We start from the raw sequence: 23794 nt of genomic DNA on the forward strand, positions 1-23794 counted from the left end.
TATTCCCAGCAAGAGAAAGATGGCACATAACTTCTATTTGACAAAGCAAAGCTGAGGTGATTTAGTCCTTCTTGCCCTCTAGCAAACCCAGCTGGACAGACTATGATCTTGCCTTCACTAAATGAGTCCCCAGTTCATGCAAAGAAGTAAAATTCATAGCAACAAAGGTTTTGCAATATTTGAAAAGGGGGCACTATTCTGCCTAGAGGTGAAAACCTTCATTCTACCTTGATAAAATCAATTCTAGGAAAAGAACATCTGTACTGTATTGGATCTTATTATCTCTATGGGGATTCATCTTTGCTTCTTGCGTACAGTAATTTGTCATTGTGTCATTAAAAGTGGCATGTCACAGTCACCATGCCTGAAATTTTTCACATGTCAACACTCCTCATTTACAGGGTCACAAAGATTCTTGTTTGGTCTGTCAGGAGGGGGTAGAATAGCATCTCAAATACTTTTTGATAAAATGTTTTATATATAACTTAGAATGAACAGAGGCAATGCATGGACCATATGAAGGGTAAGTAAGAAACAGACTCATATTAATCACGATCAGATATTATTTGTACTTGTTTATGAACAGATAGCTTGGTTATTTTTATTTATTTATTAAAGACATTTCTATATTGCTTCCTATAAGATATCTCAAGGCAACTCAATTTAAAAACCATACAATAACAGTGTTAAAGCTTTTAATATAAAATATATAAATTAACGACGGAAAACATGGAGAACACGGGTTCAGAATTCTTTCCAAAACAGTAACAAGAGCATCACTACGGGCCATGTGACCAAGGAAAATGTATGGAGAGGACACGGTGGTACATTGTGAACCACTGCACAGCTGCGTCTCACACAAGGATATTTTGGGAGCTTTTTCCTGGAATTTTTTCCTCTGCAGCCAAATCTGGCTCATATTCATTCTCTCTCTCTCTCTCTCTCTAAGATGTAGAAAATATACTTTCAAAAGGCATAATATCAGTAAGTGGACAATCTTGACCTTTCTTTTGCCACCTTCCTTCTCCACACCAATTGATTACTGTCCCACTCTGCTTTCAGAGAGTTATTCTGGTGATAGGCAGGTAGACAGAGCCCTGAGCCTCTTTACATATTACATTTTGTTGGATTGGAAAGAATACTAATGGATGGGAGAAAAAAAATCTCTACCATTCATACAGGAAAAGTCTGGATAAAAGGATGGATCTTCAATAGACATCTACCGCATATCTAACACCAGGGAGAAAGCTTAAAGACACATGTCGCCTGCAAGAAAACCGAGCACAAACAACCACAAGACTGACACTCTGCAATTCAGGGCACTTTCATTAGAACCTCTCTGGATCATGCAGGTTTATAATGAGGAAAGCAATCTACTAGGTATTTTAGTCTCAGTTTTGTTAAGGTTTTATGTGCTAATAATAAAACTGGAAGCTGGCACAGTTGCTTCAGCAGATGTATAAAATATGCCTAGCCGTGGGTCCCACTCAGCAACCTGGCTGTTGCACTTTGCACCCACAGCAAACAGAAAGATTGCCCAAAATACCACATGACAGACCCAACATAATTACCATAAAATACAAAGTATAAAAATAAAACAAGAAACAAAAACAAAAAGCAAGATAGCATCAAGTATAAACTTAAGAAAAAGCCCTCTGAAATAATATAGTGTTTAACATTTTCTGCAAAACCAGCAAGGTGGGGGCCCATCTGAAGTCTGTCAGGAGTCACTGTCACATAAAAGCAGCACCTTCTTGCTTCAGCCTCCTGAACCTCTGGCAATGTGGGACTATAAATAGTCTCCCCCTAGATGTTCTAATAGGTCAGGCTGATGCTGGTTGGGACAGGCGGTCCTGTAGGTACCCAGGCACCAAGCCATAAAGAGATTTATAAGTCAAAACGAGCATCTTATATTTGTAGAGAATCATAGAGAATCATAGAGATGATTGGAGAAGATAAGCAGTGGCAGTCAGCAAAACATGATTTAAGCCTGGGACAGGAAGAAAACTTTAGAAACTTAAGATGGCTCTGCCTTAACTCTATTTGGTATAACAAGGAACAAGAGAAGATGCCGTTAGGCTTTCAGGATTCGGTTACAATAACACAGAGTTCCAGTAATTCTTGTAGTCTGTTTCCTGTAAACGGAAACCGACCGGTAGCACACAGAATCAGCGCTATATGTTCCCAGCAGCAAGAGGCAATAAACACATGGGCTGCTGTGTGACAGATCTCAGCCTTAATTTATCAGCCCCTATTGCACCCAGTCAATAGTTCAGTGCATGGGCAGTGCATGGATAGCTTTGAGCGATTCAGATTTTATGGCAGACTAGAACTGGATGTCATCAGCATAATGAAGACCACCCCCAGCTGCTTCATGTGGACATTAAAGAGCATTAAATAGTGCATTGTGGCAGGATAAAGAGGCCCAATGAAGAGTCTGAAACCGCCCCCGCAATCAGGATTGGAATCAAATTAGGGCAGCAGCTCCACCCCACACCTCATAGATTCAGAGGGATAGCACAATTGATAGGACCAAAAGCTCCTGAAATATCTCACAGGATCAACAAAATTAAGCTTTGTCTCTTTTCTGTGGGATAATAGCCATGAGGCAATCAAGACTGATTTACTCCCCAAATTACAAGGCAGGGCTGGAAAACTCCTGCTTGGAGCCCCAGTTGGTGTCAACTAAGCAACAGCTGTATGGTTGGGGCAATGGGGGCATACGTAGCAATGATCTGATTCAACAGATATGATCAAAAACGAACAAAATGGAGATCACAGGCAACCAGTGCATGCTGAGTCAAACAACTTAATATGGATGTGCCAGAACAGTGTTTAACTGACTTATCACAACAATGAACTTTAGTCCAAATCCTCATCAGTGTGCACAGAGGTGATAAATAAAGCAAGAGTGCTTTATGATCCTCTAGTGTCCCAAGTACTGGAGTCTTTCAGTGCAGCTTTGAACTATTTTTATTTATTTTTTTATATATCAAATTTCGTCACCGCCCACCTCCCCCAAAAGAGGGACTCTGGGCGGTTTACAATACACAATAAACTATAGTCACAACAAACAAGTAAAGACAATGTCTAACTATATTCTAAAGGATGCATAATTTTAAAATAAAACTCAATTTAAAATTGAGACTAAAAAGGCTGGAGGCACAGCAAATAAACACTACACATCATACCCAAGAAATGAAGTATATCTTAAGTATATATGCTTCATTTCTCTGAAGTTTCTTTTCTCTTTTAACAAGTTCAGACTGGGCTGAGTATACATCCATAAAGATTTAAAAGAGACAGCACGCTTGGGGAAAAGAGCTAATTGCTACTTTAAATAAAAAACAAACATTAACTATCAGAAACATAGCAACCAACTCCTTTAGGACCCATTTGTCTTACAAATAAGTCAGCAGTTGTACTTTTGTAGATAACTAGTGGTTTGTTTTCATCTTAACAGAGCAAATGAAACTGAAGAAATTACAGGTATTTTAATATATTAATGTGTGCATTTGACACCTCTATCTGCATTCCTCTGAACCAAAGTAAGCCTGTTCTTTGTGAGGCCAACCAGGAAATACCACCACCACCATCCCCAATAAAGGATAAAGCTGAAAAACAATTCTATGAAAATAAGAACTTTCAACTTGGGCTGGAAGTGTAATTGCAAATGGGTTTAGGCCCTGCACATTGCAAGCCATTGGTTAGTGTGTTTTGTGGAACCCACCATTGTTATTGATTCAATAAGCCATGCTGAAATATATATGGCTTATTGTGATGTGTAAATCAGGACTTTGTCATCAGGTAGTTGGGGCTCTGAGCTTTTTGAAAGATACAGGGGTGTGAGACAACTATGTTGAACCACACAATTGTTTTCAAAAGGTTTTTGTCCACTGGACAACAAGAGAAATGAAATGGGCTCACTTCTGAATTCCTATCTGAATCCCATAATGACATTAAGAATTATTACTAACAGTAGACTGTTTTAGGTCTGAAAGAAGAGCATAATTTCTTAGATTCAAATTTCTTATTTTAAAATAATTTACAGTAAACCTACTGCCAATTAAGTATTGATGATTTACTTGAGACAAGACTGGCTCCAATTCAGGCCTTGCTGCATAAGGTGGCTGTAGACAGCATGGCAAATATACCCTTGAAAATATTTTGGATTAAAGGTCTGCAAGGGCTTGACAATGTGATAGTATCTCTTGAAGCAGACAGTGAATGTCCTATATAGCTTCAGAAATGTACATTTCACCAGGCTCACTTGATAACAGCTCAGTACTCTGCAGGATGCACAGAGCTTTATCACCGTTGTGAAGTGAAAGGTCCCCTGTGCAAGCACCAAGTCATGTCTGACCCTTTGGGGGGATGACGCTTTCACGATGCTTTCTTGGCAGACTATAGTGGGGTGGTTTGCCATTGCCTTCCCCAGTCGTCACCTTCCCCAGCAAGCTGGGCACTCATTTTACCGACCTCGGGAGGATGGAAGGCTGAGTCGACCTGAGCCGGCTACCCGAGAATCCAGCTTCCGCTGGGATTGAACTTGGGTCATGGGGAGAGTTTCAGTTGCAATACTGCTACCTTATCACTCTGCGCCACACAAGGCTATTCTTTTTTATTATCATTGTTATCATTATATTATCATTATTAGCTCTGTGATATTTCTTCTTTTGCTTCGCTTTATCAACTTTTGGCTTTCTGATACTACACTCAAGAGTCCCTCAGGAAGATAGGAAAGCTTTTGTTTGCTCCACCTTATCACATCATCCCTTACTCACATCCAATGTAAATGCAAGCTTACATTACAGGGTTGTGGGAAAAAATTGCTACAATCACAGTCCCTTGGGAAAACCTATACTTTAGAGAGTTAGGAATGAATCAACACATATTTGCTCACAATAACACAACTGATTTGCAGGCATCTCTTAGTGACTAAACTGCTAAGCAATTTAAGATCTATTTTAAGAGTTTTTATGTCCTTGTCTGAACATAAACATACATAAATGATTTAATATCTAGGCTTCTTCCCAAGAAGCTCAAGATGGTGGGCATAATTCTCTTGTCCAATCATTTAACCTTATTTCAACCCTGTAAAATGGGAGCATCAGTTCTACTATTCAGGAAGCTTTTACTGTGCTATTCCTTCCATTTATTCTACAATAGGTTTTCATGTGAAAATTATCATTTGAAATGAATGATCTGAACACCCAGTTTGGGAGAATATATTGGAAAGAATGATCATGCTGCCTTTCAGGTAACAGAACTGCAAGATTTTGTAAAAGGAAAGGATACATGAAAATGTAAGCAAACACCAGGAAGTTTACAGCAGAAGACAGCATGTCTTGCATATTTCCTGGCATTCAGAACTGTTTGGATAATCTCTCCCACATTTACTGAAAACATAGATACATCTGGAAGAAGACAAGACTTCCAAAATGACTTAGACAGTATTGTATTTAATAAAATCCAGAAAGAAGATGAATTAGCCAATCATTCCCCTGTCTACTGAGGACATACCTAATTTTCAGAGAGGCACCTAATCCCTGGATCCCCCAGCTGGTGGGGAATTCTGGGCAACTCCCAGAAGTCCACATATCTTAAAGTTGCCATGGTTGAGAAACTCTGCCCTGGATGAACTAATACAGAAGACAAAGAAAGCTTTAACTTATATAAACATTGTTTTTCTTTAGAAGAGAAACTGCCAAGTTGCCAAGTGCCAAGACGTTCTAGCTTCTCAGCTCGTTTTCTTAATTCTCAGCAGACTCTGCTGCCAAGCAGGAAGAAGTTGAAAGGAGATACCTGGAAAGATCAAGACTGAGGGAACGAGGCAAAAATGAAATCCACAGCTAAGGATACCTGACAGGTTGGTGGTGGTGGTGGCGGCAATGCATTAATGCTTATCAGGGCTGTTTTGAAGTCACTTTGTAGCCTTTCATTTCACATATTAATAGCAACAAGCCTGTTTTGTTACCATCATCCTTGCATTTCTCCTTCTTGGAAAGATTTACTTAAAGAAATATAGAAATTTTTTTTCTAAATTATTATAAAATAGATGATGCTTCTGAGGGTATTGTCTATTCCTTTATTTTTGCTTTATGCACAATGTGTTTAATTCTACACATTCATACAATATTTCTCATCCGTGGCAACCTAAGATGTGTGGATTTCAACTCCCAGAATTCCCCAGCCAGCAAGCATTAATATGTTAAACAAAGGATCTTGCATTAAAATTAATCAAATCTAATACCGAAACAACCATCAACCATCCATTCATTGCCATATTATTCAGACAGACAATCCGGCCCTCCCCCCTTTTGTCTTTCTTCTTGAATGGATGGTTGATGGTTGTTTCGGTATTAGATTTGATTAATTTTAATGCAAGATCCTTTTGTAAGATGCTTTGGGAGCCTCTGGGGCTATAAAATAGATATCAACTTTTCAATTGAAAAATCTATTACCATATAGGTTGTATCTACAGTATCTCAATATGCCTCTCTGAAATAAAGTTTTGACTGGTGTCCACAATCAGCTTATTACGCAATCAAATGTAACAAAAGCTGTATCAAAATTCAGAAATGCTACATACTAAAAACAGAGAGTTGTACTAGCATCCAGATGTTTCAAATCAGGCCCCTGCACAGCTGCCCTAATCCAAAGCAGCAACCACACACACTATATTTAATCATTTTTTTCTACAAGGGAGGTGCAATCAAAGTAGTTGGTTAACCTTTTTCTCTTCCAAATGCGAAAGCAACAGGAGCTTGGGTAGACCATTTAAAAACTGCACTTTTCAATGCTGTTTTCATTTTGATGTGGACAATCAGAATTTGTCTTATTGTGAATAAATATGAACTATGAAGAGTCAAGGCTGTCCACCTTGCAAGGTTATTTACTGGGTTTTCTGAGACAAATGAAGTCCCAAATATTACTGGTTGATAAAGATACAGTTTCATCAGCTGCTGAAAAGATTTCTAAGAGGTGTGCTCGGGAAATGGAGGGTGTGGGATACACAAGGGGCCACAGCATAGACTCTATATGAAGGAGCTAGAATGGTTCAAAGAGTTGTAGAATCAAAGTGACAATAGATCTACAGCAACCATACATATTACCAAAAAGAAAATATCTAGATTTGGGGGAATACTGGAACCTTTGGACTGAAGAACAGAACAATTTTGTCAGCAGAGTTCCTTAAAGAGTAGGGCCACATAAACAAAGGCACTAGGCTAGAAACCGGGAGACTGAGAGTTCTAGTCCCACCTTAGGCACAAAGCCAGCTGGGTGACTTGGGCCAGTCACTCTCTCTCAGCCCTAGGAAGGAGGCAATGGCAAACCACTTCTGAAAAACCTTGCCAAGAAAACTGCAGGGACTTGTCCAGGCAGTCTCCAGGAACCGGACACGATTCAATAAATTAAAAAAACAACAACAACAGGAAAACAAAATCCTAGTTCTAGAGACAGATGTCAGTGTGGCCAAAAGTAAAAAGCTTTGCAGTTGAATGAATTTTGTTGGGCTGTCAAGACAAAAGACAAAAATTCCCATTGAATAAACAACCAATGTCTGTTATTCAATAACCACATGCATCCAAAATCAAAACAAGGCAGTGAGAAGAAGTATTTCCCTAACTCATAGCTGTGATCAAGACAACAGGATTTTAGACGAAGGAACACAGGACAGCCCTGGAATAGTGTACATGTGTGACAGGAAACAATTGGGGGTGCAGGGGAACATACCTTGTGACAAGTTTCAGTTTTAAGTTCTTTGAGGGCACGTTCAGAAAATACACACCCACAGTTCCGGAGGAAGCAAAAGCTGACAAAACCAAAAGAAATGACATTTAGTAGATTAAAGACACAGGTCTTAGTCCAGCTAAAGCAACTCTGACTAGAACTGCAATCCTATATATTCTAAGATGGTAACGAGACTTATGGAATTCATGCAGACTTATTTCTGAATAAACATGTACGGAATTACACCATAAGCAATGTGATGCAGGCTAATTTTTAGCTAATACACCATTTGTTTCAAAGGCATTCTAGCTGCAATGTTGCATACTCCTTGTTAGGAATTAAGTCTCATTGCAAGGCCAGATTTTCTAAGCAAATCTCTGATTAGCAGCCATCTGCAGATGGGGTAGGGAAGTCGTATCCTGTTGCAGCAAAGATTCCCCCAAGCTTACTAGAAAGACAAAACCATGGAATATTATTCCTACACCCCATCTGAGATTGTAACATGGTGCAGGCATAATTTAAAGAATGCTAATATTAACCCAGAGCCAGTTTGTCATCGTGGTTAAGGCATCAGGCTAGAAACCAGGAGACTGTGAGTTCTAGTCCCACCTTAGGCACAAAGCCAGCTGGATGGCCTTGGGCCAGTCACTCTCTCTCAGCCCTAGGAAGGAGGCAATGGCAACCCACTTTGCCATGAACACTGCAGCGACTTGTCCAGGAAGTCTTCGAGAATCAGATTATGATTTAACGGAATCTCTCCCCCCCCACCATCTTACCAGATGAATTGTTTCTCGGAAATCAAATATGCAACACTATTTTTTTAACATTTTCAATTAGCCTAATCAACTAATTGCTTTTGAAAAATATGGATTTTGGTTCATGATCAACTAGGAAACTTTTACTTTCAATTTGTATTCAGAAAAACATTTTGTAAGTTTTTGGCAAAACTGCCAGCTGACCAGTTGAGAGTTACTGTATTTCCCAAAATGCCTCTGTGTAGTTAATATAGGTTAATATGTGGGTAATATGAACATTTTAAGAAGAAAACATTGCAAGACTTCAATACTTGCTGTTCCATTTCAGTAAATGAATAAATACCAGTGCCTATTTACTTTCATCAACATGGATATTTCTCAGATTTGACATTTTCTTCACTAATTTTAAAATATTGGGTTATGCACTTACCCAGACATTTCAAACCTAAACCGTGTAAGCCATTCTTGGCTGAGATTCACAAACTCTCATCAATAGGTTTGATTTCTCGGATAATGTAAGGTTAAGGACTTTGGTAATTACGCATATGTATTTGGAAAAAAGTCCTATTGAATACACCGAGAGATAATTGTACAGCAGCAAGTTCCAAGGCTGATGTAAACACTCTGCTGTAAATACTTACTAATGACTGTACAATCATACGTTATGTTTGGCTCACGGTGAAGGGAAAAGGGGTGTTACTAGGATCTGAATGAAATGAGGAGCCAAGCATGACAGCATTTTCCAGGACCTAGCAGTGAAACTAGTGAGAACAGCCGTTCAACTGCTGCGTACATTTATTTCTGAAAAAGTGTATTCAAAGAAATTGGGAACCTGGCAGTTGCTCAGGTTTGTGAGGACAGAAAGATGCATGAAACAAACAAATTCAAGACCACTTTCAGTGTGTATACACTGTATACTGCCCTATCTCGTTTGGGGTTTGTGTTCTGTATCCACACTACTCTTCTTCATTGTAACACACAATTGCATAATTAGGACTATTGATAATAAATTGCCTGCATTTGCCTTGAAGTCATTTGGTGTCATAACACAGGTTTTTTTAAAACTATGGGGTTCATGAGAGACTGAGGACAAAAGAGGAGGAGGAGGAGGAGGAGGAGGAGGAGGAGGAGGAGGAGGAGGAGAGAATTCACTCAAGCACAGCCAATTTTCTATTACTAGAGCTTTGCTCCTTGACCAGCAGTTCCAGAATTCTTTTTAACAGAAATTGTTAATTAAAAAAATTAATCCTATAGAAGCTTGAAAACCCCTGTCATGGAGAATTGCAAATGTGCTCTTCATTGCTGTGACACACCAGGCAATCGATCTGTCTGAGTAAATATGCTTGTTATGTGGGCTTCAGACTGGCCCAATGTGCTTCTTCTCCACCCCTCAAACCACAGCATAAAGAATTCTAACCAGCTATGAGTTGTAAAAAAAAAGCACTGCCATGCTAAGTTGGAACATGAGCAGACCTTTTGGCTCCATCTAGTTTAGGCTGCAACCTTAATCATGTTGACTAGGAAATAAGTATCATTGAATTTAAGGGACATAAAATAAACATCTTTAGGACTAAACATCCAACAGAGTTTTGTCTATATATGGATTTTTTTTTTAAAAAAAGAACCTTTCCCTCATTTGCTTAAAAGCTACTAAAATAGAATATTGATATACTAGCCCAATGGCATCAAAAGTTTCTTAGCCAAGGAATCTTGTACAGCAGGAGTGGGACGTTTCAGGTGCTGGGAGCCAATGCATTGGAGAGAAAGAGAGAAACAGAAAGAGAGAGAGAGAGAGAGAGAGAATGTATGTATGTATGTATGTATGTATGCTCAATCGTGTCTGATTCTCGGAGACTGCCTGGACAAGTCCTTGCAGTTTTCTTGGCAAGGTTTTCAGAAGTGGTTTTCCATTACCTCCTCCCTAGGGCTGAGAGAAAGTGACTGGCCCAAGGTCACCCAGCTGGCTTTGTGCCTAAGGTGGGACTAGAACTCACAGGCTCCTGGTTTCTAGCCTGATGCCTTAATCACAACACCAAACTGGCTTTAATTGGAGTGTTGTAACATAATTGGACTTTTTAAGGTGCATGAAATCTTGTTTGTTTGTTTTAATCGTATGGCTTAGCAGTTCAGTGTTCATGCTGCTTTTTCTTGCTGGGAAATCCTTGTGAGGTCCAGCAGCCAGATGTGTAGACTATTTAGCAGCGACAAGTCACGTTGCCCGGGGTGCACCACAATGAGGCTAGTCTACATTGAACCGAATTGGGCTGAGAGAAAAGTGACTGGCCCAAGGTCATCCAGCCGGCTTTCATGCCTAAGGCGGGACTAGAACTCACAGACTCCTGGTTTCTAATCCAGAACCTTAACCACTAGACCAAATTGGCTGTCATGAAATCTTGTAAGATTTCAGCAATCTCAACCCCAAGATCTGACATGTGAACTGTCTCACACATGAACATCTAAATCTCTTAAGATATGGAGATCCTGCAAGATATTGCCCATTTTGGGGGGGGCGGGGGACAGTGTTGAGGCAAGATAAGAGTTTGTGACAGGCACCACAGTTCAGATGCATACTGTCCTAACTACCAGGAAACACACTGAGACAATGACTTGGTCTCTAATATTTATTACTAGTACTTAACAAGAATCCTAACAAACTGAGGAAGCGTGGGAAAAACCCAGCCATATAAACCCCAAAGGTTAAGGCGGTCCCGATCTGTGTCTCTTTGAATGGCTGAACAGTTCCTCAGTGCTACGCATGCGCTTGACAGTCTGGGTGGGAGCCCCCTGCTCGCCATCCTTACTCATGACACATACGCATGTTTGAGAGTCAGCAGATGAAGGTGATGACTGGGGAGGGTAGGAAGATCTTCTGGTGCCACTGGATCTGTTGGCAGCTATTAAGGACTTTGTCAGCAGTAGTGGTGGAGGCTTGAATGATCAGAGCCTCCAGAATAGTTGGTAAGGAGCAGCATTGTGAGTAGCAGGCTTCCAGGTGTTTCTGATACCATTTAAAATGGTCCAGGTGTCATGTTCACTGATTCAATGTAGTTTATACATCGTAACGTTTCACATGCCATGGCACTGACATGTGTTTCTGTTTGGGAGGGAGCTGCTGTGAGACCTTGTACCAAGCTCTGCATGTGAAATCAGTACAATGAAATGTGTTTGGGTTATGTTATCTGTTCAAGGCCTTTTCCCGCAGACCATCAGAAACCGTTAGGAGCACCTGGGATTGTGAACTTGAGAAGACTCTACAGGGGGAGGGATTTCATTTGCACCGAGGGTTTTGTTTGAATTTGACACGCTTTCATCATTCTCAGCTTTCTCCGTGATCCTGCATCCTATTCTTTAATAAATCAGATATCTTTGAATTCCTGCTCATGAGTCTGATGGTGTTTTAGAATAGGCAACCATTACATAAAGCTGAGAATCCCAAAGTTGTACCGATAGCTCCTACCAAGATCAGTCTCTTGTGAGGGAAAATAGTTAACGATGGCTGAGTCAAAATCCACGACCGGGGGACTCGAGGAGATGGCTAGCTTGATGCCCGAGTCGACGGTCAAGAGCGGAGAACTGAATCTCACCCCAGAACCTTCAGAATCCCAAGACCTGTCAAGGGATTAATCGAATTCCAATTCTGATGCAGAAGAATCTGACAATGGGCAAGAGCCAAAGCAACCAGCACCCAGCGAATTGCTCGCAGAGTTGATCACCTTGGATGAAGTGGGGGAACCCTAACCAGGGATGTCGGGGACGTCCTTGAAGTATCGGTTCCCGCTAACCCCAGACAAAGAATCTACTATGGTATCACCTGAGAGGAAACCGGGCACGCGAAGGAGAGGGGACTCTTGAACCCCTGAGAGACTAAGGGTGGTGGAAGCCAAAATAGAATCAATGGAGTACATGATGAGAAACCTGTCTTTGTCACTGGAGGGGCAGGGGAGGCGTGGAGGAGATCCCAGCTTCCCGCAACCATCCCCCATCCTCCCATCCAGACCGCCAGCAGAGTGGGGCCGGAGACAGCTCCGGGATGAATCTCCACCCCGCAGAGCCTGGCCATCAGTATCCCCACCCCGAAAAGGGAAAGCTACTGTAACCTGGGGCCCAACCACTCAAAGGACTGATGGTTCTACTCCAACTGGAGGCAGAGTGCGAGACTTTTCTGTCAAGTTTGATGGGGATCCAACAAAGTTATCTTTCTTTTTAACTAATGCTAAAAGTTATATGAGGCAGTTTGGGGCATGCTTCCCTTCTGAAGAGGCTAAAATAACTGCCATTGCCACCAATGTTGTTTTAGAACAGGCAACCATTACACCAGGAGCCAGAGAAGACCTTGATATGTTAGAGACAGATCTGACTGACCAGAGCGTGAGGTCAGCTATTTGGTGGCATCAACAGCAGTGTTGCCAGTCAGCTGTTGAGCGGTAGCACCTGCTTGCCAAGATCAACTGCTAATTGCTGGGGGAACGGCGAATGTTTGCTTGGTAGTAGCAGCAAATGTTTGACTGGCAGTGGTCACAGCAGCTGGTACTGACTGCTTGGTGATGGTGATGATGGTAATCTAGATACTCTGGCCTCCGTGTGCCAAAGTAAAGAGTGACCGGGTGCTGCTAAGCAGCAGCAGTGGGAGTGGGGTCAGGCAGAATCTGAGCTGAGCACTGGCCTGAGTCCTGGGCCTGCAATGGAGTTTGTCAATCTTGGCAACAGCTGTCTTGCCTCCCTCATATGTTATCAGGAGAGCAAGCAAGTGAACAACTGGCTGCTGGTCCAACCACCAGTGGCAGGATTTTATGCTGTTTACATTAGAGGAATCTGCAGCTGAGAGAATTAAGACTTTCAATCCATTGTTTGAAAATATCATGGTGGATGTTCTTTCTGGATTGGAGACAACAGAGAGGTTTTTGTTTTCTCTCTAGCTAAGAGATGGAGGGGAGCAATTGTAGCCCTCTCAAATCACCCTAGTCTGCAGTTTGGTGTTGAGAAGGTTGTTTTTATGCCCCTGATTAGTCCTGGTGAGAACAGGTATGGAAATGGGGAGTGGTGTGTGCATATGTTGTGGTATGTTGGCAGGGGGCAGCTGGCTTGACTGGAGCTGAGGCAGCACTGAGTGCAGAAACAGGAGCTGGCCAAAGGATTCTGGCAAGCTAGTTGGGAGCTGAATGGGTTGATGGGGGAAGAAGCAGGCAGTAACATCCCACTGGCCATGAGTCGAAGGTGATACGGTGGGAGATGGAATAGACCAGTGTTGGTGTAGGTATATTCTGTGTCTGCCTTTCAGACCCCTGTGCTCAAACCCTATGCCTGGCCATAGGCTCTTCAGTGGCCCCGGTTGCAGACTGTTTTGTTGCTTAATGTCAGGTCAGCCTGCAATAAGGCACCCATCAGCCAGGTACTTATCATTGATCAGAGCAGGGTTTCTCAACCAGGGCTCCATGGAAGGTCACTAAGGGTTTCCTGAGAGATTACGATTTATTTTAAAAAATTATTTCAAATTCGAGCAGCTTCACATTAAAGAGGTAAGTTTCATTCTTTATTTTTATTTTAAGAACACTGTTAATGCATATATACAGGCCTACACATGAAACAACTATAATAATTTTGTAACTTCTGGCCATTTATTTATTTATTGCATTTTTCCACCGCCCATCTCAAACAATGACTCTGAGCCTGAATGTGCAAGGGTTCGCTGAGGCCTGAAAAAATATTTCAAGGGTTCCTCCAGGGTCAAAAGGTTGAGAAATGCTGGATAAAAGGATTGACCTGATGTACATTACTGAGACTTAGTGGGGTATGGAGAGAAGGGATCCCCTCTTAGAAATGTTCCCAACTGGGTTTCAATTGTGGCCTCAACAATGAATCCAAGGCACGGGTGGGGGACTGACTATTGTCACCTGGGAGACTCTTGTGGCTTTCAAAGATGCTACTCCACAGATAATCAGATGTGAGACCGTTTGTGAAGCTGGGCTCTAGGAAACAGATTGCTGTTACTGTATTGACCTCCCTGTGGCATAGCAGCCTTCCTGATTGAGGTGCTCGATGCTATGGCTGAATTTTCAGAGGAGTTTCTCAGACTTATGGTACTCGGAGATCTCAACTTGTATTCCTTGGGCTGAAATGGCTTTGGAGTTCATAACCACCATGGACTTGTCTCAAGTCATCAACAATCCAATGCATAGAGGGGGTTACATGTTGGATCTTGTTTTTTTCTTGGGGAAGTAACTAAGTAATTTGGAGTAGGAGAATTTTATTATTTGTCCCTTGTCAAGGAGTGATTCCTCTTTGATTGCTTTGGAGTTCTCCATTGTGAGGGTTCTTTGCTTTCCAAGGACTGGACACATCATAGCATAGAAAATCTGTACAAAATGCTTTATTGCAGCACACAGATTCCCCAACAGACTATTGCTCTCCACCCATCTAGGACTTGCCAGGTGCTGTAGCCATGTAAATATGTCTTTAATACTCAATCCTTTAATACTTAGTTTAAGCAAAAGTCTGTAAGTTTGTAAAGTGGCATACAACCGTCACCTCTTTCCAAACTCTAGTTGGGATGAGGTGCTGCATCAGTGTGGTTGTTCTTCTTCTAGTTGCTATGGAGCTCCTGGCCAAGCATTAAGCTCTGCTCTAAGCAGTGTTGCTTTTGAGCACTCCAGCTGAGCTCCCAAGCTGAGTTCCACACCGGTCTCCCTCCAGGATATCTGCTCACCATTACTTGTGGTCCTGGCAGTTGATAGCTCTCTTGCCTGCTTGTTACAGCTGCCAATCTCCAGATGTCACCTCTGCTTCCCTATCTATGCCATTTGCTTATCACCTTTCCTCCTACACACACCTCTCCCCACTCTGTCTTAGCATTTGCTTTTGTAAGCTAAGAGCCTGGGTGGGATGAGGCTGCTCTAGAGGTTGACACATCCTTGAAAATGTGGCTCAATTATCTCAGGCAGCTGGAACACCGACTTGGGTGCTTGTGAGTAAAGTTCTGAGTTAATGAACGAGTGTATGAGGGAAATGGGGTGAGAAGCATTTCTGCCTGACTGCAGCTACTTTTAGGTCAGAGAAGTAGATACCAAGTCGTCTTCCCTCTACAATAAACCTTTGAGCTAATGCATACAGCAGAGAAAAAGCTGCATATGGGAATTTTAAGACTGATTGGGTTGGTTAGAGCAAAGCCTATCTAGTCCAGTATTCTGCATGAACCCCACAAATACAGTATGATGGCAATACATCCTTTTGTATTCCCCAGCTATGTCTATTTGGAGGCATGTGGTTTCTGATAATGGAAACATAACCATCATAGCCAGAAATCAATGGGCCACTTCTTCACGAAGCTCTCTAATGCTTCTTTAAAGAACTCTCTATATAAGTGGCAGTTATTACATCTTGTAATTGTAAAAAGTTCAACTCTATGCTGTACGAACTACTTTTATTTGCCCTGGGCCAGGGGTATTATAATTTGTGGATTCAAGGCTTTGCAAGGCACATCAAGGGGCAGAATTTGGAATGAGGGAGTTTTGTACCCCTGGGTTGAGTTCCAGTATTTAAACAGAAGAACCTCTCCATAACCACAGTCTCCACTTCATGGATAACCTTTTATACCTCTATTAAGTCCTTCTTCTGGCCATTTTCCAAAGCTATCAAAATATTTTTTCATGAGAAACCTGCTCGATGTCCCCTGAACATTCTAGTTGCTCTTTCCTGCATCTTTTCCGGCTTTGCAGACACAGATCTCCATTTTAAAACAGCACTCAGTTGACCTTCGCTGATTTTAGAAAAGCTAAAAAATATTCAGCCTCATCTTTTTATAAAGCTTATATAACAGTGATATTGAAGCCAGATAAGAGTTTGCAAGCTACTGCCAACTTCACTGCTGAAGATGGAAGCTAAAACATTGATAGCAAGTCTGGCAATGGAGAATACAAGGTCTATGACTATTAATAATTCATCCTGTGCAATCTAGTTTTATAAAAAAGCAACAAGCTTCAGACGGCCAGTGAATATTTTAGAAATATAAGAGAAATACAATCAATGATAGCTTGATTAGATATTAAAAGTGTGTGATATGGTGCAGTTACATTTTTGTAATGTTTTGATAAAAATGAATATTAATATCAATTGCCTTAAAATATGAGTATTTTAATTCCTCAGAAAGATTTTTACAATGGGAATCATTTCTTCACCCATTAAGATGTTTTGGGGATTTTGTTAAGGAAGTCTTCGATCTGCCCTTATATTTAATATGGCTTTAGAAAACCGGACTTATTTCCCAAATCTGTGGCTATTATAAAACAAGCTGGTAAATTATCATGCTATTCAATTAACTGGAATAAGTACAAAATACTTCCAGTTGGACCTAAGGTATTTTTTATTGTCATTTGGAAAAATGACTTTTTATTTACTGTATGAAATTTCTAAAATATCCTGATACAATTATTCCTAGGAAAATATTTTCATTTGTTGATTTAAATACTACTTAACAGGTGGTTGAAAATTCCAATGAGATTATGAGAAAGAATAAATGTTGTTGAAATTAGTATTACTTCTAGACTGATATAAATACTAAGATGGATCTTGACGTAATTCCTCCTAGGAATCTTAAACAGATTGATAAATTCCTGAGAATTTTTATGGGTAAACAGACCCCTAGTTTTGTCTATCTAAAAACTGTAACTTCCATACAAACATGAGGATTTTAATTTTCTGATGTTTACACTTTAGCCCTGGACTTATAATTTGACTTCTTCTTTTACCAGCCCCATTTGTTTTGTTTTGGTGGTAGCCAAGTGGTTTTCCCCACCAAAGCATGCATATAATTAGAAAATTCAAAACCTATTAATTTGACTCCTTTCTACCTTAGGAGGAGCTTGGCTTGTTCTTTTAGCAAAAAATCTGTTCCTTTTCCAATGCTAAAGGCTGCAGGACACATTTGGAAGATTTGGGAGAACAAATTTACACGGGATCACTGTTCAGATGAAAAACTGACACTTTTAGAATGATCCTGATTTTAATATTGCAGCCAAATGCTTATTTGTTTGGAGTACCTGGACAAAAACAGTAAAACTCTAGACCAGCTTATTGTTAATCACTCTTTCAAAACATTTGATATATTGCAAAGAGAATTTGGAATTGCTGGATGGGAGTATATTCAATCAAAACTTCTTTGACTTCTCAGGTTGGACTTGATATGTTAGCAGGTTCTGAAACCCACCAACTATTTGGTGTATTGAAACATGTAAAGAATCTAAATTTACAGTTCGCTTTTACAGACAACGAAAGAGTATTACTGAGATAGATACTGGTAATTTACAATAACTTGCTACAAATTCTTTGTAAGAGTTGGAAAAATAATAAAGGCGGGATAGCAAATAAATAAATAAATAAAAATATCCTAGTTTAATAAATCAACGCTGTTATGGTTTAAAGAACGTGAAAATATGCTTATGATCTTACTTTAAGTCAACACAAGATTCTTTTTTCATGTTCATTGGGCTCCTCTTAACTCCTTCTTTTTAAGAAGGGCTGGGTATCACCTTTTATGCTGAAGAGGTACTATAACTGGCAGGGCTTTGACACACATGACTTGGGCTTGTCCTAAATTGTCTTGTCTTGGTTTAATGTTCAGATTATTAATAACATTTTAAGAAGAGATATAAGGTTTAAAGATGTTAGCGTGATGCTGAATTTATACCCAAATTAGGGGATTTTTCAATTTATACCCAAATTAGGGGATTTTGAACTTGGCATTTAGCTAAACAGTTTTGGGTTCTAGACTGAAAATTAAGGTTCTAGACTGAAAATCCTGGATTAAGAAATGTGTTCATTCTCAGTCCCTGAACTGGCTATTGACTTAATGGAAAGTCCAGTATGATCCCATGTGGGCAAGACTTAATTCAGTGCTTAAAAACTGAGCCGTTTACTTATCTATTATAATATACTAATCTGCTTTATTGTTCAGGGTGTTTATTTTTGTTTTATACTTTCTATTTTCTTCTTTGTATATGTATGCAATAAAAAATAAATAAAAGGAAGGGTTTGGTCTGGTTAGTAGTTAGATCAGAGACCAGCAAGAATACTCAGGGCTGTAGGCTAGATTGGGAAGTCAAAAAAAAAATATCTCAGAAGAAGGCAATTGTCAAGAAAACTACATGCCATCACCACAAATGGAAGTCTCTACTTTTTAATCAGGAGCCTACACAGATTTCAAGCAAATCTCGCCACAGATTTGTACAAAAGCTTTGTCATATTGACAGTTTTTTTTTTTCCCCTAATGATGCCCAACACAGAATATTGTTATTCACAGGGCTATTGTTATTTTTGCTGAGCTATTTATTACTACCACATCAAACACTTGGAGTCACATGTGATTAGAATTTTTGCATCAATGCATATTATTTCTGCTGAACAGTTTTTATAATTTTAACATTCAACTACATTCTACATTTTAATGACTATTTTCATAGTTTGCAAAGATTATGGAACAGAACACACAATCTTTTTGTGACAAAAGACTTTTTAAAGAAGGTAACAAAGTGTATTATTTATAACCTACTTAAATTGGAAATACTTACCGATGCCTTCCATTCATTTCCAATCCAACTATAGGGCAAATAAAACGTGCACTTTGGATGTCATCATATTTATCCCCTTTTGTATTACCCTTGTCACCAGTCCAAGCTGGATTGTCTGAAAGATTCAATTCCACGACATTCTGTAAGAAATGAATAATAATATTTTATGTAACCTGAGTTTGAAACTGTGACAAAGGAAGCATCATCCAAATTGGAAGACAACAGCAGTGTATGAAAAATCCAAATACTCTACAAAGAAATATGTCTGGTCATGTGGTATAGATGCAAACAGGCAGTTTCTGGCAAGAGAGTGAAAACAAACGTCAGAGAAAGCATTCTATGTTCCTGATGATGCAGCTATGCTTCAGGGTTGCTTGGAGCATTTGTAACACATAGCATAACTTTTAGGATTACCTCCTGCTCCTTTCATGTAGTTAAGAAAGGGATAATGGAATTGTTCCTGACTTCAGACTGAGTTTGAAGGGTAAGACAATGTCTGTTGGAGGACAGGCAGTTTCTGGTGATAAAAGCATTTTTCCCTCATTAGGTTAAACAACATTTATGGATCTTTATGAGAATAAAAGGATCTGGTTCTGGAAAAAAACACTGGAGAAAGAGAAAAATAGTCTTTATAGGAAGAAAACCAGACGAGTTGTGGGAAGACATTAAGAACATAATATGCAAAGAAAGTGAAAGATCATTAAAAAGGCAGCAAAGAAGGAAAAGATCCAAATGGATGTCAGATGAGACTCTGGAACTTGCTCTTAAACTCCGAGTAGCTAAAGCTAATGGAAGGAAGAATGAAGTAAGAGAGCTAAATAGAAAATTTCAAAGGGCAGCTCGAAAAGATAAGGAAAAATATTATGATGAAATATGCAAAGACCTAGAGCTAGAAAATCAAAGAGGAAGAACACAATCAGCATTTCTCAAGCTGAAAGAGCTGAAGAGAAAATTCAAGCCCCAAGTTGCTACCCTTAAAGATTCTATGGGCAATACATTAAATGACGCAGGTAGCATTAAGAGAAGATGGAAGGAATATACAGAATCACCGTATAAAAAAGAGTTAGTCGATGTTCAGTTATTTTAGGAGGTAGAATATGATCAAGATCCATCGGTACTGAAGGAAGAAGTTCAAGTTGCACTGAAGGCATTGGCGAAAAACAAGGCTCTAGGAATTGATGGATTACCTACTGAGATGTTTCAACAATCAGACGCAGCAGTGGAAATACTTACTCTTCTATGTCAAGAAGTTTGGAAGACAACAACCTGGCCAACTGACTGGAAGAGATCTGTATTCATACCCATTCCAAAGAAAGGAGATCAAACAGAATGTGGAAATTATCGAACAATTTTGTTGATTTCACAAGCTAGCAAAATTTTGCTGAAAATAATTCAACGTTTGCAGCCTTTCATCGATAGAGAACTACCAGAAGTCCAGGCTGGATTTAGAAGAGGGCACGGTAAGAGAGATATCATTGATGTCAGATGGATCTTAGCTGAATGTAAAGAATACCAGAAAGATGTTTACCTCTGTTTCATTGATTACGCAAAGACGTTTGACTGTGTGGACCATAACAAGTTATGGCCAATATTGTGAAGAATGGGAATTCCAGAGCACTTAACTGTACTCATGTGGAACCTGTACATGGATCAAGAGGCAGTCGTTAGAACAGAAAATGCTGACACCAAGTGGTTCAAAATTGGAAAAGGTGTGCGGCAAGGCTGTATACTTTCACCCTACTTATTCACTATGCATGCTGAACAAATAATTCGAGAAGCAGGAACGTGTGAAGAAGAACGGGGTATCAGAATTGGCAGAAGACTCATTAACAACCTGCGATATGCAGATGATAAAACTTTGCTTGCTGGAAGTGAAGAAGACTTGAAATACTTGTTGATGAAGATCAAAGACTGTAGTCAGCAATACGGACTACACCCGTGTGTGAAGAAGACGAAGATTCTCACAGATGGACCAATAAACAATGTCACAAGAAATGGAGAAGAAATTGAAATAGCAGCTAACAACAACAACAACATAGGAAGAAGAGTGAGATTGTTTAGGCATAAGAAGGATTCTGAAATAAGGAGGCAAAGTCAAGCAATGGGGGCAAAAGGAAGCAGTCTAACAGTATATGTATAACATAAAATATGTCACAGAAGCAACAAAGAAAGATATTGGGATTTGTTATGTAGAAGAAAATGCATCTGATGCATGTCTTGCTTTAAAAAACATACTGCAGAAATTAGGTGCTTCAGAGTTTCATTAATATCAATGAAGTTTATGTCAAGAAAATAAGAGCACTTTTGGCAATCTCTGCTTAACTTGTGTACTCTAATCCTTAAGATATTATAAACAAGTTAATGTACCTTAATACTTTTGATATGGGATGCAGCCTCCACAAGGACTTTATCAGAAGATTTATCCAGCAAAAATTCAATAACTGCATCTTTGTTGTAAAGCCTATAGCAGAAAATATATTTTGAAAAACAGATTAACTGTCTAATTCAAACTTCTTCAAAACATGTGATACTTTGAAAAAGCATTTAAAATGTAATCTTACCTGCCAAGTTCACAAGCTACTATGGGCCTGCTTAATTTTTCTTGACTTAGAGTGCAATAGTACCATTGGGCCACTAATTCTGCATTTTTGTCAACCTGAGGAATATAACAAATTATATACAATTTTAGAAAAAGCAATTATAATTCAATTCAAAACTTTTGTATCTACTTTGCATGTTATTTTTCTTCCCTGGGTGAATTTGCATCTACTAATATTTCATGTCCTATATATGGAAACATTACAGTTGGCCAGCTGTTGGATCAGAATCATAGAATGCCTCAACTGGAAAGGACCTTATAGGTCCAACCCCCAGCTCAATGCAGAAATCCACTAAACCAAACCGGACAGTAGCCATCTAGCGACATTTAAAAACCAGCAGTGGGAAGAGTTTATACTGTTCTAGGCAGACTGTTCCTCTGCTAAACATAGCTTATTGTTTCCCTTAATATTCATCCTGTATTTTATTTATTTTAATTTCAACTCATTTGTTCTTGTCCTGCCCTGTTTCAGCAAAAAATAATAATAACAACAACAACAACAACAAGTCTGCTCCCTCTTGGATGTGACAGCCTTATAGATATTTGTAGATCACAATCATGTTTCCTCTCAGAAGCCGCCTTTGCAAGAGAAACAGGCCCAGCTCCTTTAAGCAGTCCCTCATAGGACTTTGGTTCCAGACTGTTTATCATCTTCTGAGCTTTCCTTTGAACCCTCTGCAGCCACTCCATATTCCTTCGAAAGTGCAGTGTTCTCTTTTCTTGACTTTTATTGTTTCCCACATTTTCTTTTAGCTTTTCTTATCTTTTTTCTATTTTTTTTAATGTTTCTGTAGTTTTTAATCCTGTAAAAAAAATTCTCTCAAGACAAAGCACACACACACACACACACACACACAAGTTCAGTGTTCAGACCTGGACCTAGTATTCTACACACAGTCTAAGTAGCACAGAGTACAATGATAATACTGCCTGCCATGATCTAAATCAGTGTTTGTCAACCTTGGCAACTTTCAGATGAGTGGACTTCAATTCCCAGAATTCCCTAGCTGGCTGGGGGAATTCTGGGAATTGAAGTCCACACATCTGCAAGTTGCCAAGGTTGACAAACACTGATCTAAGTAGATGTAATGCTTTCTTAAGGCAGCCCAAGATAGTACTGGCTTTTAGTTGCTGCTTCACACCACACCAGTTACTCCCAGCTTGGATGCCCCATTTCTACTTTATGGGTGCAAAATTATTATTTGTTTTTTATTTTATTATTTTATTAAATGTTTACACCTCCATACTCCCTGTGACCCTAGGCAGCACCCAGATAAAAACACACAGAATAATATAATACAGTAAGAAAAACAAAGAACAAAAGATGGCATAAACTGGGCAACAACCAAGCAAACCCAAACTACCCAGAAAGGGACTTCAATCACCCTTGCCAAAATGAAGTAACCACAGAAGCAAGCAGGTGCCCACCATATAATGTATTTCTATGTATTTATTTGGCAATGCTTATAGACCGCTCCATTCAGAACTGACTGTACACAGTAACTCTATGCCAGTCTAGATATTTCTAATGTTGAAGGGCAAGTCATAACCCCACATTTTGAGTTGCTCCAAAAGCCTTATGCCGTTTCAAGGCTTACTTTAACAAGGTCCTTTTCTGTCTCATGACCAACCTTCTCGATTGTTTGAAACTAAGTGGAAGAAAGCGAGCAACTTTGGGAATGGATTTCTGTCTTAGGTTTTCTACAGCCATATAATCAATCTAGTAAAAACAAACATAGCATAATCATTTGTTCATAAGGGAATATACTCCGCTGATAGCCTGCGGATACCAGAACAACCCACATAAAAAAAAAAGCCTGAGGCTTTAGTCAAGCCGGTTTCTAGTTCTCTTGGAACTACTTTTTCCATAAGCAGGTTAACGTTACAGAACGTGCCCGTTACACTTGCAGGAAGGACAAAAACTCCAGGCAGCGGATCTATCTAGGTCACCATTGTCTCTGTTCCAGAACGGAATACACGACCAGCCGGAGCCCTCCTTTCCGGCCTCCGCCTCACCTTCTCGACCTTACGAGGCCCCTTCACCAGCTCGTGCCTCTTCGGGATGGTTCCTCCATCGCAACCCATTTCGCCCCCGACTCGCCTTCTGTAACTTCCAGGTTGCTACGCAGAAAGAAACTTCCTGTCAA

General features: G+C 39.9%; 1 protein-coding gene across 1 annotated transcript in view; it reads right to left on the minus strand.

Moving 5' to 3' along the window:
* Positions 1 to 23794, minus strand: part of RTF2 (replication termination factor 2) — a 55968-nt gene extending 32174 nt beyond the window's left edge. The window contains exons 1-5 of the mRNA XM_063297026.1: positions 23664 to 23794; positions 21610 to 21704; positions 21416 to 21509; positions 19049 to 19188; positions 7738 to 7816 (exon numbers count right to left, since the gene is read on the minus strand). Coding sequence (XP_063153096.1) covers positions 7738 to 7816; positions 19049 to 19188; positions 21416 to 21509; positions 21610 to 21704; positions 23664 to 23732 — 477 coding nt within the window. The 5' untranslated portion in view covers positions 23733 to 23794. The remainder of the gene's footprint in view (positions 1 to 7737; positions 7817 to 19048; positions 19189 to 21415; positions 21510 to 21609; positions 21705 to 23663) is intronic.

This window comes from Candoia aspera, chromosome 3, assembly GCF_035149785.1.
Source record: "Candoia aspera isolate rCanAsp1 chromosome 3, rCanAsp1.hap2, whole genome shotgun sequence".
Taxonomy (NCBI): domain Eukaryota; kingdom Metazoa; phylum Chordata; class Lepidosauria; order Squamata; family Boidae; genus Candoia; species Candoia aspera.